Source organism: Panthera leo, chromosome B3 (assembly GCF_018350215.1).
Source record: "Panthera leo isolate Ple1 chromosome B3, P.leo_Ple1_pat1.1, whole genome shotgun sequence".
Lineage (NCBI taxonomy): Eukaryota > Metazoa > Chordata > Mammalia > Carnivora > Felidae > Panthera > Panthera leo.
This window is the reverse complement of record NC_056684.1, coordinates 29,561,833-29,582,190: the sequence shown is the minus strand read 5'-3', so window position 1 is coordinate 29,582,190 and position 20,358 is coordinate 29,561,833. Positions and strand designations below refer to the sequence as shown.

At 34.4% G+C, this 20,358-nt stretch overlaps 1 protein-coding gene across 5 annotated transcripts in view; it reads left to right on the top strand.

Annotated features, from left to right (window-relative positions):
* The window catches only part of SCAPER (S-phase cyclin A associated protein in the ER), a 518,574-nt gene that overhangs the window by 186,524 nt on the left and 311,692 nt on the right, over positions 1-20,358 (top strand). For all 5 annotated transcript variants that reach the window (XM_042941318.1, XM_042941317.1, XM_042941313.1 and 2 more), the window contains 3 exons: positions 2,517-2,598; positions 4,068-4,220; positions 4,749-4,856. In XM_042941318.1, the coding sequence (XP_042797252.1) occupies positions 2,517-2,598; positions 4,068-4,220; positions 4,749-4,856 (343 nt within the window). The remainder of the gene's footprint in view (positions 1-2,516; positions 2,599-4,067; positions 4,221-4,748; positions 4,857-20,358) is intronic.

Genomic DNA, 20,358 nt, shown 5'->3' with positions numbered 1-20,358 from the left:
GGACAGAGAGAGGGAGGGAGAGAGAGAGAATCCCAAGCAGGCTCCACACTGTCAGTGTGGAGCCCAATGCTGGTCTTGAACTCACAAACTGAGATTGTGACCTGAGCTGAAGTCTGATGCTTAACTGACTGAACCACCCAGGTGCCCCTAGTTGACTGATTTTTTCAAAGCCTGGTCATGCTTCTTTGTATGTCTCATAATTTATGATTGTTTCTTTTCCTGTTATTTTTGTCTTTGTGAGTTTATGCCTATTCTATTCATTTCTTGTGGTTTTTTGGAAGGGAACAGAAATAAATATGTTTTCAACATGCCGTGTGTATTTTTTATTTATTTTATTTATTTTAAATTTTAGTTAACATACAATACAATATTGGTTTCAGGAGTAGAATTCAGTGATTCATCATTTATATGCAACACCCAGTACTCAGCACAAGTGCCCTCCTTAATACGAATCACCCATCTAGCCCATCTCCCACCCACCTCCCTCCAACAACCCTCAGTTTGTTCTCTGTCATTGAGAGTTTCTTGTGGTTTGTTTCCCTCTCTCATCTTCTTCCCCCACCCTTCCTTCCCCTATGTTCATCTGTTTTGTTGTTTAAATTCCATGTGAGTGAAATCATATGGTAATTATCTTTCTCTGTTTGACTTATCTCTCTTAGCATAATACCTTCTAGCTCCATCAATGTCATTGTAAATGGCAAGATTTCATTCTTTTTGCTGGCTAATATTCAAGTGTGTGTGTGTGTGTGTGTGTGTGTGTGTCTCACACACACACACAAACCCCACATCTACTTTACCCATTCATCATTTGATGGACATTTGGGCTGTCCATAATATGCTATTGTTGAGAATGCTGCTATAAACATTGGGGTGCATATACCCCTTTGAATCTGTATTTTTGTATCCTTTGGGTAAATACCTAATAGTGCCATTGCTGGATCAAAGGGTAGTGAAAGTAAACAGCAAGCTAGATCTTTTTTCCCCTAGATCTCAAGCTTTTGATCCATAGACTTGGTGCAAGCAAGTTGCTTATGCTGTTTTTCTGGGGAAGAGGCCTGTTGTGCTGATTCTCAGGCTGACTTGTTGCAGTGGAAATGTGCCTTCAGGGCATGGGGGTGGGGCTTGGTGTAAATGGCTCTGGCCTCTGCTAGTTGATATAGTTTTGCTCCCTGAGGGCTCTCCATGCTGATGGGTGAGTTGAATATGGCTGTGCTCCCCTCTCTAGCCCCAGAGCTGAAAGATAATGCCTCCTACTCTTCAGGGGAACCCTCACAGAAGAACAGTCACCCCTCTTGTCACCCCTGTTTCTGTCAGAACCCTGCATTCACTCTACCTGTGTCCTAGCTTCTTTATCTCAGGCCCATGACTGAGTTTCAGAACTCCAAATTTTAGGGACTCTGGAGGCATGGACCATTGCTTTTTTTCTGGGGGAGGGCCTTGGAATGCTTTTGCTGGCCTGTGGGAGGAAAACAGTGGCAGGACTGTAGCAGTTCAGGGTTTATGTCAAAATGTAGCAGAACACCAACAACTCTGCTTGCTGCCCTCAGCCCTTATTCTGCTCCTGTGCCTGGATATAGTGCAGCACCTTTGCCCCACCTGTCCTTTTTGTGACCGAGGGGATCCTCAGACCACGCTGTCACTTCTGGGGTTCCTCCCTGCTTTCCTACTCGGGCACCTTTAAGCCAGGCAATTCCTCCACTGTAGCAGACTTCTACAAGTTCAGATTTTACACTCCACTGCTTATAATACTTTGCGATAGCCTCCGTAAGTAGGCTCCCTCCCCACTGCTATACCCACAGCTATGTTTCCCCCAAGACCACTCTCTGCACCTCCTGCCTTCCAAAAGGTGGTTGCTTTTCTACTTGTAGACTTGCAGTTTTTGTTTTCTTAGACCTCTGGTTGATTTCTTAGGTGTTAAGAATGATTTTTATCAAATCATTGTGAGGTCTGTTTAGTGTTTTGGAGGAACAAGACAAGCTTAGGATCTCCCTACTTGTTGCCAATTTAACTCCTCCCTCTCAACATGCCATATTTAAATGAGAGTTCCAGTGGTAGTTAGTATTTAAATCCATACCTGGGTCTGTGTCCAGAAATCTATTATTTTTAAATTTCTTTTTAACATTTATTTATTTTTGACAGGGAGAGAGTGCTGTCAGGGGAGGTGCAGAGAGAGAGAGGGAGACAAGGGATTTGAAGCAGGCTCTATGCTGGCAGCAGAAAACCCAATGTGGGCTGGAGCTCATGAACCATGAGATGAAGACCTGAGCTGAAGTTGGATGCTTAACTGACTGAGCCACCCAGATGCCCCCAGAAACCTATTTTTATAACTGAAAACTTGTGTTGCTTTTTAAACATTTATTGAGCAGTGTATTTGGGACATAGGCACTCAGAAAGAATAATTTAAAAAATAATAATTCTGTAGAATATATAAGCCTATGTATCCTAATCATTTTTAACCTCGTGAAGTTCGATTCTCCAAGCAGTTGAGTTTATCGTTTTTTACTATCTTCTTACAGAGACAGGGAAGAGCGATTGGCTGCACTCACAGCTGCTCAACAAGAAGCAATGGAAGAGCTCCAAAAAAAAATTCAGCTTAAGGTAAGGATAGTATATATTTCAATTTGAAATTTTAAAGCTTTCAATGGCACATGAGATTAAATCTTTTATTTAAGGAATTGTATAAAATTTTAATTTGTATTCTTAATATTTGGTTAATAAGACTTCCATGATTTGGTTTTGGTCCGTTCTAATTCAACTGTCTGAAAAATTTATTTTAATATGATAAAATGATGAGAATAATTAAAGGAATTTTAATTTTCCTGTTTTTACTAACCAATTTGTTAGTGACTTGAAGGCATTACTCTTTGGTTTCTGATAGTTATACTTTTTAATTATCTACAAATAAACAAAAAATGATTAGTATAATTAGTTTCACTTGATTTTCAGTGCCTATGAATTGTGCGATTGTAACTTGGGAAATTATGATAAACTATTTTCTAGAAAATCTTTACCATTAGTAATACAGTTTCTAGCAGTATATTTTACACTGTGTAACAATTACTTATACATTGTCTCCTCACAGAGATAGTACATTCCATAAGGTAGAGGGCCATATTTTATCACAGGACTTTATCATTCACTAAAATTTAATGTACCAAAAATCTGTTAGGCCTTCTAGTAGACGTGGGGTTAATGAGATGAGTAAGTCATGATTCTAAATTCCAAGAAACTCTTAATGTAGTGTGAGAATCAGTTGCTAAACAGATAATTTCCATATGGACTTGGAGTGCTATGAAAGTATGGATGAGGACACTGAGTTTGATATGAAGCATTTCAGAAGTCAGGAAAAAATTTTAGAGAATAACTCCTGAGCTGAATCTTGAATGGGTAGGAGAATAGGTAGGTGGGTGGGATGACATTTCCAATCATATGAAAAAGTATGAGTGTTAAGTCAGAATTCTGGAATTGTGTTTTTTCAGCTTGGTTATGTTTTTTGTTTTGGGGGTAAGTCACTGGAGGTGTGGAGAACCAGAAATGGTGGTGTGGAGTTGGTGTGGTAGAAGTCTGCATCATGTTGGGGTTTGTCTGCTATGAGGATGTGCTTGGTCTTTACGTAGGGGTCAACATTTCTGAAAGTGTGTTCCCAGAAGTGCTTCTCAAAAGTGTGTTGTAGTCAATTAAGTGTGTAAAACGTTTTTTAGTATGAGCTAGGTTTATTGAGTCACAATGCACAGAGACATACTACAGGCTCCATATAGTTCAGTGTTAAAAACCTGTTTTGCTTTAATGTAGTGTTTTCCAAATTTATTTGCGGATAGAACCTTTTCCACAAAGCACTTACAATATCCTATGGTGTTGTTCCAAGAAGCACACTCTAAGAGACGTTACTGTGCATGTAGGAGATATTAAAGGGCTTTATGTAAATTCTTATTCTTAGTGTTCAGGTCAACATTGAATGAAGACATTTCTTCTATTATTGTAGAAACTTTAATGGAAATACTGTTTTTTTAAGTTCTCCGTATAATTTGCATCATTTTTATATTCTCACGCTTTGACTTCATTCACAGCATGATGAAAGCATTCGAAGGCACATGGAACAGATTGAACAAAGAAAAGAAAAAGCTGCTGAGTTAAGCAGTGGGCGGCATGCAAATACTGATTATGCCCCCAAACTGACTCCTTATGAAAGAAAGAAGCAGTGTTCCCTCTGTAATGTCCTGGTAGGTTGTCATTACTAATATTGTGATGATATGATTTATTACTAAAGTTTGTTAAACTATGGAAATATATTCTCCCGGTCTTTTAAAATTCATATGATTTTAAACCGTGGATTTCTTTCATGATTTTTATGCTAAGTAAGTAGTATAAAAATAGCATTGGCATTTAAGTGTATCAGCGCAAAGTGCCAGAGTAATGCAATTGCTGCTAAAATGGATATATACCTGCTTAATTGATAGCCCAAGCAATATTTTTGGGTACTGGAATCAAAAAAGAAAAAGGCATTTTCAGTCTTGAAATTTGAACTCTGATACTTAGAAGAAATGATATCCTGTTAAGGTTGGTTACAATGGCATGATTTTTCTTATGTATCTTCTAGAGGATTCTCAGAGTTGTGTTTTAAAGAAAATATTTTTAGCCTAGTATGTAAAGGCTAGTGTGATATCAACATGCATATAATATACTGGCCTGAATATATAATTAGATATAATTATATGTTGATTACAATTGCTTTGATTTTATGCTTTTAGATCTCTTCAGAGGTGTATCTTTTTAGCCATATTAAAGGAAAAAAACACCAGCAAGCCGTAAGAGAGAATAGCAGCATTCAAGGGCGTGAACTTTCAGATGAAGAAGTGGTAAGCTTTACTTCTGTTCATTTCCACATATTTATTGAAAACTCAGTATGTCCTATATTATAAAGAATTCCATGTTCGGTTGTGATTATTTAAAATTATATTTAACATTTAATAACTACTAAAATATAGTATACAAATATGTCATTTAGTATACATTTTAGTGCTCACTTTGAGTGCATATACTAAAATTTAGTATACAGTTTAACAAGAAACAGAAATAAGAACAATTTTACTGTAAAAAAAGGTCATAGTATTTTGATATTTTAATAATATACAAAAGAATTCTTTAGTGAATCCCTGCATTTCTTGGAAAATAATTAACAATATAAATGTCATGTAAATTGATAATTTTATGAGTACAGTGTTTAGAAATTTTTGGAAATGCATTATTTATCTACCTATAATTGCTTACAGTGGAATTTAGATTTGTATGAATATTTTTAGAAATATTTTACATTCAATTGTTATCTAGACATGGATGACATTGCTAATCTATGAATTTGTTGGTTCTATTTATAATAGCAAATTTCTAGAGCTACCCAAAGATGAGACATTCATGTTTGTGAAGTATCTCTTAAGGTGCCCAGGAAAAGTTATTATGGTTCTAATGAGAGCAGTAACTGTATATACATACATGTGTGTGTTTAACTCCTGTTCCCCAGTGTAACGTATATTAATAGAGTACACAAATCTCAAGTATACAGCTTGATTAATTTTTACATATGTTTCACTCACATCAAGATATAGATCATTTCTTATACTCCAGAAGTCTCCCTCATGCTCCAACCCAGACATGTCCCCAAGCGGTAACTAGTCTACACCATCAGTTAGTTTTCCCTGTTCTGGAACATTCTTTAAATGGTATCATACAGTATGTACTTTCTGTGTCTGGCTACTTTCACCTATCCCTAACTCTGTGATTGATCTTAAATGTTTATGTGAAGTTGTAGTTCATTCTTTTTCTTAGCTTTTTATCAGTGCTCTCCAGGTGAAGACATTCAGGAATATATTTGTAGTTGAGTAAAATAGGGTTTTGTTTATTAAAGAATGGAAAATGTATACTGTGGGGAATTATGGAGCTTCTCAATAAGGTGTTAGAAAGGGCTTATTATAGGATTTGGGCTTGTGCTAGGTGATTTGGTTGGGGAGGGGAAAGTTCGAGGACTTGAAGCTTTGGTCTGGATTGGATGCTGTCAGGAAGCAGGAGTAAGTCTGTGGTTGGTTCTTAATAAATCAATAAATCTTACCTTGGTAGGAGGACTGAAGCTACTGTTTTCTCCTGAGTTTCTGGGTATGACCAGCACTTGATGGGAAATTGCACATAGTTATTTGGGCTTACTTCTCTATGATTTCCTCCTTTTGAGGATATTCCCCCCCAGGCTCCAATGGCTTTGGCAGCTCTAAACCAAATTCTGTCTCTTCAGCTCAGTAAGGCTGCTACTTTTAGTTTGCAGTGTCTCCATGCCAAAAATTGGTATAAGCCTTTCGAGGAAAAATCCAGAGTGAATGTGGAGCTTACCTCATGTGCTTCCTTTCTGTTAGGGATAACGGTCTCTCAAGTTCTGGCTCTGTTGGCTGTACTGTAATGCCTTCAAATTGATATTTGGTATACTTTATAAAACGTTTTGAGTTGGGAGATAATCCAGTCAGTATAAGCCAGTCCACTGTGGCTGGAATTGGAAGTCTCCTAATATTTAATTCCTGTATACACATTGTTTGACATAATGCTTGACACATGGTAAGGTATTTAATAAAAGCTCATTGAGCTGAGTTGAACTGAGAGCTTCTGCTGAATGGCTTTAGGTACCTCTAATAAAACATGTAATTAATCATCTATTTAGTTTATCTCAAATAATTTTTTGTCTTTTACTCAAATTGTATGAGTATTTTAAGAGTGAATAGTAAGGATTTTTTTTTTTTATTTTACTTGAATCATTCATATAATTTACCCCATTCACTCTTTAAGTTTGCTGTTTAGAACAAGAGTCATGTGTATGTGCGTGCCACTTTGAAAAAAATCTTAAATTGCTTTCTTTAATTAGAATTTAATTATTCCATTACAAATGAAAATTTTCCATTTATAGAAATTACTTGTAATTCTCTTAATTAAAAAACTGTATTATTTAATTTACAACAGATTATTTAAACATTTTCTGGAATGTTGCTGTTATATAAATTGAAATCTAAATTTTATGTGTTTTACTTCAGTGAGAAAAGTTGATAAGGAAAGAATAGTTCATGCAATTTGAAAGAAAAATGTGCAGTATTGTCTAACTTTTGTAGCTCTTATAGCATAGCCTGATGTTTAGCTGTTGTGATTTGAGATTTGGTTGATGTGTTCATTTTTTTATACTATTTCAGTTGAAAGGAATTAAATTTTCCTTAAGTTCTCACTTAATTCATGTAGTTTTTCTGGGTTATAGCCCTTTCTTCCTGAAAACAAACATGCGATATAGGATATGAGTTATGTGATATAGTAGGGCAGTTTTATATTTACTCACATGGAAGTTTCATTTTTAATCAGTGGAGGTATCTGTAGTAAACATACTTGTTCTACTTAAAGTTATTACTTGTCATCTGTGATGTCTTTATGTTATATACACCTTGTCTGTGACCCTTCTTCCTTGACATGTAAGATTTTATTTATACCACCTCTGACCTAATAAAATTATACCTTTGACCTTATGCACTTGACATATCAGATAACTTACTCTTGATCTTTGACACATTTTTTTTTAAGCCTGTTAAACGTAATAGGTAGCTGCCTGGCAAGAAAGGTATAATGTTTTGTGTTTTTGTTGTAATTTGACTGGGAAATTTTTCTTGTTTTTTTGAAACTTCACAAAAAGAGCTGTTATGTGTTTGATTTTTTTTCTCTTTCATTGTCTTAAAATCCAGGTGTTAAAAGTAACTAATTTTTGAAGGTCAAAACAAATGGGTGCTAGTTTAAATACATTCCAAAATTTAGTTTTTATACATTGCTAGAGAAATAATGAAGTATAAGTTTTAATTAAACCTCTGATTTCCGAGTCATCCTCTTTTCACACCAATATCTAAAGAAGCTAATAGTGATTTTTGTGAATGTTGAATAAAGTACATCCAACCTTATATAGAGAATGAAGTTAAAAAGGTTTTTTTTTTTAATCCATATTTTTCTGTTTGTGAGACTCCTTGGTGTGTTTGTTAACCTGTGTACTTAAGTAAATTTTATTTTCATTTGGTTCATGGATGTATAAAAAGGACTTTCATGAAGGATCTTAACTATAATTTATTGGATGTTTACAACCAAATGTGATTTTATGAATCCCAAATTAGTATTTCAGCTTGGAAAAATTATGCAAATTAGGTGATTGAAAGAAAATGATATTTTAAGTTAGCAAAAACATGAAGACATTACTGTACTTAATGAAATATAAGCTGATCTCTTTTGCCAGAGTGCACTGGTGTTGAGGTGAAAGAAGTCTCCTAGATATCTCCTAGAATTGATGACAGTGTAGGAAATAATAGATAATTCCTAACAGATTGGTTCATTTCCTTGCCTTGCTTACCTTTGTTTGTAGAAGCCAGAAGTATTTGTTGTCTTTTTGTAATCATGTTAGGAAAGCATTTTGTCTGCTTCTCAACAGAAAATCAAGTCAAATGAACAAACTGGGACTCATTTAGAATAAATATTTTTCCCCCAGTACCTCAGTTGGGTACACTTTAAGTTAATTTGAGAAATTATCTAAAAATACCTTACCCTTTCTTGTAGGATATAGCTTCCATTGCCTTTATTTTCTCTTTAATAGGATGGGAAAAATTTTGTGGTATATGCGTATATGTGTGAGAGAGAATGTGTGTGTGAGAGAGAACATGTGTATGTATTCAGTATGTTAACACACATATATAGCTGATTGTTAACATATAATTCTTCCAACTTTTAGAATTCTTATGGTGGTAAATTCACCACATCGGAACGCGGGCGTGCAGAGGCATGTAGCTATTTATCCGTGCTGATTTAGTCTTCTTCATTGGTTTAAGGGAAAAATTTGAAGTAGGTAACCAGTTTGTTTTAAACTTAGTTTGATCCAATAATTTAAACAGTTTCTCTAGTTTGTACCTAGCCTCTTTTGAATAACAATCCTTAGCCCCTATCTACTTGCTTATCTCCTTAAGATAGCATCTATGTGTATTGGAGGAAGAGTATGGCTTACTTGACCCCATATTAAGAGGAAAAGTTGAGGTCTTTCTACCAGATGTCTTCTTTCTTTTCTGATTTCCAGTGTGAGACCCTTCTTTACCTGTTCACTTAGTAAACCAATCATGAACAGTGGCTGGTGAACTCTTGATCTCTTCTTTCCACTTAGTGTTACAGTGGAGCATCAGCCATTTATTTGCCTCTTCCTGACCAGGTCACCCCTCAGTCTTCTCTGCCCATATGTCTCCGAGTCTTTGCCATAACCTTCATTCTGGCCCTGACAGGCCTACTGGCTTCTACCACAGTGTTCATACCACATAAGAACTAAGAACATTTTGGGAAAGCTAAAACACAAGACCTCTTCCTGACCACCTAGCAAGGCCATACTAATAGACCTATTTGGTGACAGGGACAGATGGAGAGACTGTTTCTTTTGAGAATCAAAATTATACTTTGGGCATTACTGTCACTTAGCTAACATATTATCCCCCTTGGGATACACATTAAAACTTTTTTTTCCCCCTCCTTTTATCTTCAAAATGTTTTGGCTGGAAAGAGATAAAATTTCCTTTAACCACTCCTTCCTCCTCATTCTAACCAAGCAATTGAGCCTTAAGGTTGGAAAAGGGAATTTTCTTCTTACTGTGGAATAAATACTATGGTTTGAATTCTCTAGGCTTCATTATTGACATGCTAAAGGGCAAGATAAATAAATTTGTTAAATCTCAGGCGATTAACTTGGTTTATAAACCTATTGTTTTGCTGCATTTATCTGTTTTATATGTCTAAAGTTGATTATTGTAGAGTGTATTTTTCTTGTATTTATTTTAGAACAAATTCTAACCACCTTTCTAGCAGAGTTGAACTGGGCAAATGCCATATGCTAAGAAAGTTAAAATAGATCATCACATTCATAATTTTGAAATATTACTTTATTGATGTCCATTTTGCATACCTTTTCTGATGTTATTTGACCATTGCACTTTTCCTGCTAATAATCACAGTCTCGGGGCGCCTGGGTGGCTCAGTCGGTTGAGCATCGGAATTTGGCTCAGGTCATGATCTCACAGTTTGTGAGTTCGAGCCCCACATCGGGCTCTGTGCTGACAGCTAAGAGCCTGGAGCCTGCTTCGGATTCTGTGTCTCCCTCTCTCTCTGCCCCTCTTCCGTTCGTGCTGTGTCTCACTGTGTCTCTGAAAAATGAATAAACTTAAAAAAATTAAAAAAAAATCACAGTCTCTTTTCTGTATTGGTTTTCTTTTAGTTAACATTCAGTTTTAGAAAAATTGATCATTAATCAGAACTGTAGTTTTCTTACAGTTTTTTCAAGATTCTCTGTCGTTGGGTTGGTAAATTACAACTACATGAAATTCTCTTCCATGAACCTTTTTTTTAAAACACAGTTGGTTTATTTTAAAATGCAGTTTCAAGGGTACCTGGGTGGCTCAGTTGGTTAAGCATCCAACTTTGGCTCAGGTCATGATCTCACTGTTCGTGGGTTTGAGCCCTGCATTGATTGGGTTCTGTGCTGACAGCTTGGAGCCTGCTTCAGGTTCTGTGTCTTTCTGTCCATCCCCCACTCACATATTCTCTCTCTCAAAAATAAATGAATAAACATTAAAAAAATAAATAAAATGTAATTTCAAATAAGTAGCAAATGCCTGCAATTTAGATACTTAAGCTCTCTAGTGTTTGATAAAACTCTATTTTGTGACCCTTAGATAGCTATACAAATGTGAAAAGCCATTTTCAACTGTATTTCTCTGCATGAGTCCATATGTATTATAATATGTGCTGCTTTTTGTTTACAATATGATAGTTATCTAATTTTATAGTTTGCTTATAGTAATTAAAACTATTTTTTCCTTTTTGCATGTGTTTATTTGGAAATTAGAATGGAGTGTCCCAACCTGATATTTAAGTGTTTAAGTTGTAACATGTTGGCTGTTATTTGTAGCTGATACCCATTCCCTTTACAAAGTTGATTAAATATCTAAACATTATTGCTTTTTAAAAGACATAAACTCTTAAACTCCTTAAACTCTTATTCAAGATCATGGTGGCTTGGGATGTCTAAAATAGTGACTACTTTTACACATCTACAGATTACAGACTAATACATTTTCATCTGGCTTTTGTGTGTCATTTGTGAGGAGTCGCAGAATCATCACCATGGGCGACATTAAAAGACCAAAGCAATTGTGATGACTATTTTGCAGCTGCTTTCTTTCAGTTGCATGATAGAGGATCAGAAACAGTGTTGTAGTGAGGCATATTTATATAACCCAAGCTGCTTCTACTTCTCTCAAAGTTTTGTAATATGTACTTCTTTATATAGAAATTTGATACATGCGTAATCTTGAAATCCATAATATGATAATTTCATATTGTAACGATAAAGGAAATAAAGGATTTATTTTTAAAATATTTTTTAATGTTTATTTATTTTTGAGAGACAGAGAGAGACACACACAAATCTGAAGCCCGATGCGGGGCTTGAACCCATGAACTGTTGAGATCATGACCTGAGCTGAAATTAGATGCTCAACCAACTGAGCCACCCAGGTGCCCCGGAAATAATGGATTTATTAATAGGAGTTTATAAGCAGGAATGTTCTCACTCTGACAAGAATAATTGATGAGTTTAACATTTTATTTGCCTAATTTACATAATTCTTATTTTCCTTACTAAATAATTGATTATAAATGCTTTTATTTTAATTAATTAATTTAATTAATTAATTTATTTATTTAGAGTACAAGCAGGGTAGGGACAGAGAAAGAGGGAGAGAGAGAATCTCAAGCTGACTCCATGCCATCAGCCCATCAGTCGGGCTTGAACTCATGGGACCGTGAGATCATGACCTGTGTCGAAAGCAAGAGTTGGACACTTAGCTGACTGAGCCACACAGGTGCCCCTAAATGCTTTTATTTTAATTTGGACTTTATTAGGTTCTTTATCTGAAATTCAATGGCCAGCATATTAGTTCCAAAGTAAATATTTATAGAAGAGCAGACCTCTGATCAGAGTTATTGAGTTTTAGTAATAATTATTTTGTGAATTGACTTCTCTTGCAGTCTTTAGAGGCACATCTGTTGTGTCAGGAAAATCACAAAGTTGTAAAACAAAATTTTCACAATCCCAAAATTTGGTCCTGTCTCTCAAAAATTTGTTTTAGATTACAAAGTATTTCAGCATCATAAAGGAGTGTAATAAACCCCGTATTTCTGTCACCTAGATAATGAGATAACACTTATTTCCTGGTCTCTCCATATTTGGAAAGATGGAGGGGATACAGAAGCTATAAAGTGTGGGTAGTGACGCCAGGCTCTGGGAATAGAACTAAATCCTTATGTTGCATGCTGAGAAATCAGTAGATAATCCTAAAACTGGAAAATGAAGAAGTGGCAATGCAAACATATATTCAGGAATATAGAGAAGAAAGATAAAATAACCTACTAAAACCATTGTGCCTGGATTGGAGAAAGAAGTGGGAGAGCGGTGGGAAACTACTTTCTTTGAACCATTGACTGTGTAAATCATGTCTGTGGGTAATATTGACAAAAGCATAAACATTTAAAAAAAAAATAAAGAACTACAACAATGGCAATTATGTTCATGCCCATGTTGCTCAGGAATCTTCTGTGTCCATAATTTTTTGTTCATGGTTAAATTAGGTAAATTAATGCATGTGCCACCATAGATGTCTATCATAGTGAACTTGGATATTTTGGCCAATTATATTCTTAATTCTTTTATTTTAAATTTATTGCAGTATCCTTTGATGCCTTTAATCCAAATACTGGATTTTTCCTTTTTTTCTGTTGCTTTCTGTTCCTATTATTTGTAGACTAATAATAAAACAATTATCAGTGTATCCCCCACTCAGGTTAGTGAGTATCTCCTGGTAGGAAATTATGTTTTTGTTTGTTTCTAGTGCTTTTGCTTGTGAAAGATATTTTCACTGGGTGTAGATTTGTGGCTTAATAATTATTTTCTCCAAATATTGAGAGATAGTATTCTTTGTTTTCTTGCTTCCATTCCTAGTAGTGTAGATTTTTTTTCTTCTTTATTATTTTTTCAAAATTGACTTGGCTGTTCTGTTCCTCTGCTTTTCAGTTTGTACATAACCTCTGCAATTAACTTGTTAAACTAAGAAAATCCAGTTTGAATTTTTATTGACATTGCTGTGGAATTCTACATTAAATTGGCAAGAGTAGGCATCTTTTAAATATATTTTCTTTCCATCCAGCAACATGTTTGTCTACTTGTGCCTTGCATTTGTTTATGTGTCCTTTAGTTAAGCGTTCATTTTCTTCATTTAACTCTTAAACATGTTTTAGTAAGCTTATTTTGCTTCTAAATTAATGGGTTTTAAAAGTATTTTAAAATGACAAAATTTAAAAAATTCCAACAATTTAGAATTACAGTTATTTCCTTTTAAACAAAAAGGTATTTCCAAGGTTATGGATTAGAGAGGTGGCAGTGCCTTTTGTTTTATGAGTATGGGTATATATGTACCATTTAAAAGTCTGAAGTGATTCATGGATTTGACTGCCATTCTGTATAGGGACCAGACTAATCTTCTGGGCATTGCTTCAGTTTTAAACTATGTGATGCTAAAATGAGTCCTGTTCTTTGTTTTTAATTTCAACTTTTGTCACATTATGATCAGAGTGTATGGTTTATCTAGGCTTCTACTTTGGAGAGTTTATTGATTTTCTTTATGGCTTAATACGCTGTAAAACATTAAGAATACATTTCTCTCTTTGGGTATATATAATATATATTAGATCAGATTTGCTCATTGTTATGCAAATATTCTCACTTTTCATACCTATTTTTTCTGCTCACTAATACCCTTTTCTCAAAAATGGAAAGATTGCCAGTATACTATTATTACTATTTATACATGTCTTCTTGTGTTTTAAAAATCATTCTATATATATGTATATCACAATGTTTTATTATCATGATTACAACTATTTACATAATTTTTGTCTTACTGATGAATTTTACCTCTTAAAAATATGAAGGGTCCCTCTTTCCTATTTCATGCCTCTCTCCTTAAATATTATTTTTGTATGGTATTAATTTTGCAAACCTCGTTTTGGATAGTGCCGCCTGATATGTCCCTTTATATCGTTTCCCTCCCTTCTTCTCCCTTTTGCTCTTGTCTCCATCATAGTTTTGTTTTTGCACCTAGGTCTGTTCTTAAAAAGTATAATTTTATTTTAGCTGTTTCCTGCTTTATAAAAAAGTACCATGCTATATACACCCTTTTGGACTTAACTCTTTTCTACTGAATATTTTAGTGCTCAATTCATACAAGTTAGAAAATTGTTGCCATTTTTATTCTTTTTTAATATATATATTTTTTAGAAAGAGGGTGCACAGGAGCGGGAGAGAGGGGCAGAGGGAGAGAGAGAAAGAGAGAGTCTTAAACAGGCTCCACACTCAGTGTAGAGCCCAATATGGGACTTGACCCTACAACCCTGGGATCATGACCTGAGCAGAAATCAAGAGTTAGACGCTCAACTGATTGAACCACTCAGGCACCCCAAAATTGTTGCTGTTTTTAAACAGCTTTGAGGCATAACTATCATAAATTAGACTGCACTTACTTTTAAGTTTACTATAACTTTTAGCATATTCATACCATCACCATGATCAGGACAGTGAACATAGCTGCCGCCTCAGTAAGTTTCCTCATCTATTGTATCCCTGCTGATTATCTGCCTACTTTTGTTCTATCAATTTTTGAGAAAGGGATATTGAAACCTTTTATTTTAATTGTGAATTCTTCTATTTCTCTTGGCAGTTCAATCAGTTTTTGCTTTATGTTGTTTCAAATTGTATTATTAGGGGCATAAATGCTAATGATTGTTATGTCCCCTTGATTAATTGATCCCTTTCATATGGAATCACCTTCTTTATTCCTAGTAATATTTTTTGCCACCTTACCTAAATATTAATTATCCATCCCAGCTTTCTTTTATCTAGTGTTAGTGTATCTTTTTCTATTCTTTTACTTTTAACATATTTATATTTTTGCATATGTCTTTTTCTTAAACACTTAAATAGACTTATAGACAATCTGTGTCCTGGTGCTGGTGACTTTGATGTGAAGCTACAGAGTTTCTGAAGCTCTTGTCACCTAGGGCTGTGAAAGGCACTCACAACTGAGGACTTCCAGCTTTGCCTCTGAGCATTCTTTTCCCTTTGATCTTTTATTGAAAGGGTGATGTTATTTGTGATCTTTGGTAATATTGTTACTGGGATATTATTGAAATGACTTTGAAGGATGAAGCCTAATTGTAATGTAGCAAGCTGTATTTGAAATCTGAGAATTCTGAGAAAATACCTTTCATTACAAAGCTTGGTTCAATATAATTGAACCATTCCCTGTTGCAGTATTGAGTTCAACCTTTCTCTATCTTCACAGCATAATAAATTAATAAGCTTGTTGAACTCTGTGCTTTCCTTTGAGTCATTTGTTAAACCTCAGATTAGATCAGAAAAGAACATCAGAATCTACAAAAGAAGTCTTTACCCCATTTATCATCTCCACCTACAGGAAAACTGATGGAGTATTTGTAATTGTCACTGAGTGGCAGGGGGACAGATGGTCGGCTATCATCCTATCAGAAGATGGCCTTTTCTCTTTGGCGTGGTGTCTGTTTCACAGTATTTCATTAGCTTCATTTTTCTTGTTTGTCACTTGAGACAATGTAATACATAGACTATAGTAGATAAAAATAGAAGTGTGTCCTATACCTGTAGAAAGGGACCTTGGTGGAGTTGAATCTTTTGTCTAATTAAAATTGTCTATCAGGTTTTAAAAGTTGTCATTGTCTTATGTTTAATTTTTCAAAATGGATGCTGTCACAAAAGGCATTGTTTTGATAAAAAGCATTACATTTCAGATTTTATTAAATTTACTGTTTGACAAATTTTTAAGTTTTACTTAAATGTAATAGAATTCTCAAACATCTTATCTTTTTAAGCATTTTTTCAGCACCTGCTTGTGCACTTTGCATTAGTCCAGGCACCAGGGAAGCACAGATGAATGTCAAGTGAGCCTAACTTTTCAGTGTATGCTGTCTGAGTTTCATGAATCTCTAAACACACTCATTTTTAAAACTGAACTAGTTCTTTATATGGTGCTTTATTTATGAATAGTGTTTAGGTAATCATCTGTAGATACTTTATTTGATATGGCAAATTCCATCTTACAAATCACTAATTACAAATCATCTTTCCTCTGAACTCATTCCGGAGGATAATCTGCTGAACAGCTTGTGGAGTGATACCAGTCAGAATAATAGTTTACTGCAGATTGTTTTGGTGTTATTCTTGGTAAAATTCTGACACCCAGAGATTCTTACCTCTTTAACTTAAGCAGTTAGCATAAGCCCTTGGCATATAGTAACTATTGAATTAAATGTTAATAAACTAAATGTTAATGAGCTAATTACAATTTATTGTTTTCAATATATCATATTGAAGAGTGGTATTGGTATTCAAAATATATGGTAGAGTGCTGGCTAAAAATATCATGTTGTTTTAGTTGAGTATTCTTTTATTTCCTCCTTTCATCTGCTTCTTTTTCTCCTAATTTTTCTTCTCTTCTAATTTTTTCTTCTTCTCTTCCTTCATTCTCCATTCCTCTACTTCCCCCTGACCCCTCACTTTTCTTACCCTTATCATCATCCAGAAAAAAAAAAGATGTTCCATTCCTCCAGCCTCCACCTTTCCCCAGTTTTTGTAGAAGGTGGTGAGGAAGTGTTGTAAAATGCCTCCTTATTTAGCTTATTTGTTGTTCTGCCACGTAGGCTTAAAAGAATAGAATGTCTTATAATATTTTTAAGAATATAAGAAAAAACATTGTTTGGTTTTAGAATAGACTGGTATCGTTGGATTTTAGATTCATAGTTGAAGAAGTACAGGATGAGGTTTAGAGAAAAATGTTTTTCCAAACAATATATGAAGACCCTTACATTTATTCCTCATATATTTAGATTGTAACTTGGTATCCACCCTGCTCTTGAAAGCAAACTTTTAGCTGCAAAGAAATAAGTAAGCTTCTTGAGTATGAGATTGGATTTCAATAAAGAGGACTTTTGATTTTCAAATACATTTGTATTATTGCAAAGAAGCTTTAGTCCATTTTTTTTCAAAGGAGATGTGTTTAAACTCTTTTGATCCTAAAAAGAACATCCTTAAATATTCTTATGTCTGTGTTGTAATATTTTAGAACAATGGGCAGCAGATAATTTCTTTTGATATACCACATTTTATGAAATGTGTTTATTCTGAGGTATAACTTGAGTTCTAAAAATGGCAGTTTAATAAAATTCTTTATTGTGTCACTTATGTTTTCTTGCTTAACCTATTTTTAGAACTTTTACATTCTTTTCCAAAAGTCATGAATCTGTCTGTAGCTTAATTTTTTTCATTTCTCTATTAAAAAATGAGGAAGTATGAGAACTTTTAGGAAGAGTGAAAGAACATCAAGGTCATAAATCTCAGTATGAATTATTTAATATAGCAAATTATGGTAGAAAGACCATAAAAGGTAATTAAAAGAATAAGGGTATAAACTTTGATGAGATCATGTCCATATAGGTATTAGTTTCCTTATATACATCATTTGTATTTCATATCGTAGCAATGTTTTTTAAATAAGTCACAATTGTGACTTAAAAATTAGACTTACAATTTGTGTATAATTAGCCATCACTGATTACCTTTTGGGCTAGTTCCAACGTTAGAAAAGGGGGAACCTTAGGATTTATTGTCTAATCCCTTTATTTTACTAGGGAGGAAACTGAGGCCCAGAGAAGTCACTCAGTCTTGAATTGTAGACTTTATCTTGCAGTGGGTATTTTGACTCATAGTTCAGTGCTGGTTCTACTGCATCACTCTGCTTTTCTATGCCTAAAAGAAAAACAGTGACTCCTATTAATGCTTATGTAGGATTAATAGTATCAAGTAGCCAAAATGGCCAATTTAGACTCACTTCTGACTTGTTAGTAGGAGAGTAGGACTTGCATTGAGCCAGGATTCCATGAGATTAGGAGTTGTAGTTTTTCTGTTAGGAAGGAAGGAGATTCAGGGGCCTTTGGGATGATTTTTGGTCCTGAGTACTTTGTATTTTGAAAACGACTAAGTAAATCATAGATAATGTGTCTTAAGGAGTGTATTTTGCTTTTTCTTATGACTGTGGCATAGTAGAACTGTGAGGAGATTAAAAAGATGAGTGTAGTTTTGCATAGTTACATTCATTCTTCCGCAGCACTAATAAGCTTACAATTATAAGCTTATACAAATCAATACTCTTTTCTTTAAAAAGCTTGCTTTTCTTTGCATTTCCATATTAGCATTAATTTTGCAATAATTAAAATATTAATGTAGAAAATTAGATAAAAAATAAATAATAGTTAACATTTTGACCTATTTTCTGCTCTTTATACATGAATATATAAATTTACATGCTTATTTATGTATAAACTACATAGCATAGGTTTGAATCCTGAAATTTCATGTAACATTATCCAGTGTATGTTTTTAATATCATTACTGTTGTTTAAAATTAATCAAATCTGTGTAGTATCATCTTATTGCATGCGCTATAATTTATACGATCAATTCCCTACTGCTGATATTTTGTCTGCAGTGTATATATTTATAGAGAAATATTTTTTTACCTCTGTTTCTTTATGGCAGTTTTACAGAAGTAGTTAGTATCTTTATTATTTTTTAATGGAGCATGTTATTAAATATTACTAAATATTAAGTAGAACACTTAATACTGATATCAGGGATACTGATACCTGAAAAGTTCCATTTTTGAATGGGCAGAGCTATAGATAACTTGAAGCAAGTAATATTTTCAAGTAAAAGGAAATGAGACTGCTCTATTTTTCTGATCTTGGCCAGTTCCTTTTAAGAAAGGATCAAGAATCAGAGCCCAAATGTTAGGTTCTAGGGTTCAGGGCAGGACTCAAATCATAGCAGGAATCTAGAGCAGTAAGTAGGGAAAGAAAAAAGAGTCAAATTTTATGGAATGGACTACTGCTGAGTATAGATTGGAGTGAGAGGAAGTGCTGCCTGCCTGTGTACACAGGTGCCCAAGGATTGCTCAAATATACTGGATGCTGGACCTTGAGCAGCAAGATTAATTTTAACTAGTGGATGGATCCTGCTAGTGTACTTCCTGTCACAACAGATTGGGCTATGGAATTAGGGTGAAGAGCATTAGAACCTTCATCTTTGACTCAGCGAGGAGAGTCTGGATCTTTTAGGTCAGCACTCTTTCTTAGGAGGCTCGGTTTATTCACCATATTGTAATTGCCAGTTAACTTTTGCCCTGTCCGTCCCATAGTCTCAGACATAAGAGGGCCATGTAAGAAATATGATTGGGTCAATAAAATATGTCACTTCTTCTTTCAATAAAACACTTCCTTATTGTTTCTACTTTTTTTTTATAAGATATTATCTCCCATCCTTATAACAGATCAAACTTGCGCCGCACACTTCAGTGATCAAATCTGCAAATGTTAGTCTGTAAATCTGTTCATATTTTAAGTTCAGCTCTTAGATAATTCAAGGATATGAATATTATGATTTCATTTACTTCTTTTGGCAAGCCAAATAGTTTTAAGACTCATGTGTACAAATAACTTTTCCTTACAAGGTGACTCTTTTCTGAACTGGTTATTATGGAGAAATTAAAACATAAGTAATAGAACAGTATGATGAACCTCCATGTACTCATCACTGAGCCATAACAATGAAATTCATAATGAATCCCTCCCAAATACTATTTTGAAAACAATTTCCAGATATCATTTCATGATAGCTATTTTTAAAAAGACTTCCTGCTTATTATACATTCTTATTATAAAGAGAGAATTAAAAATCTATCACATTAATCTGGGAACGTTTTAGTGTTTTGCCTTCTTTCTTTCTTTTTTTTTTCAATTTTTCATTTAAATTCTACTTACTTAGCATACAGTGTAAAATTGTTTCCAGGAGTAGAATTTAGTGATTGATCACTTACATATAACACCCAGTGCCATCCCAACAAGTGCCCTCCTTAATACCCATCAGCCTCCACCCAGCTCCCTCCATTAACCCTCAGTTTGTTTTCTGTCGTAAAGAGTATCTTATTGGTTATTTTCCTCTCTCCTTTTTCCCCTCCCCATATGTTCATCTGTTTTGTTTCTTAAATTCCACATATGAGAAAAGTCATATGGTATTTGTCTTTCCCTGATTGACTTAGTTCGCTTAGCATAATATAGTCTAGCTCATTCCATTTT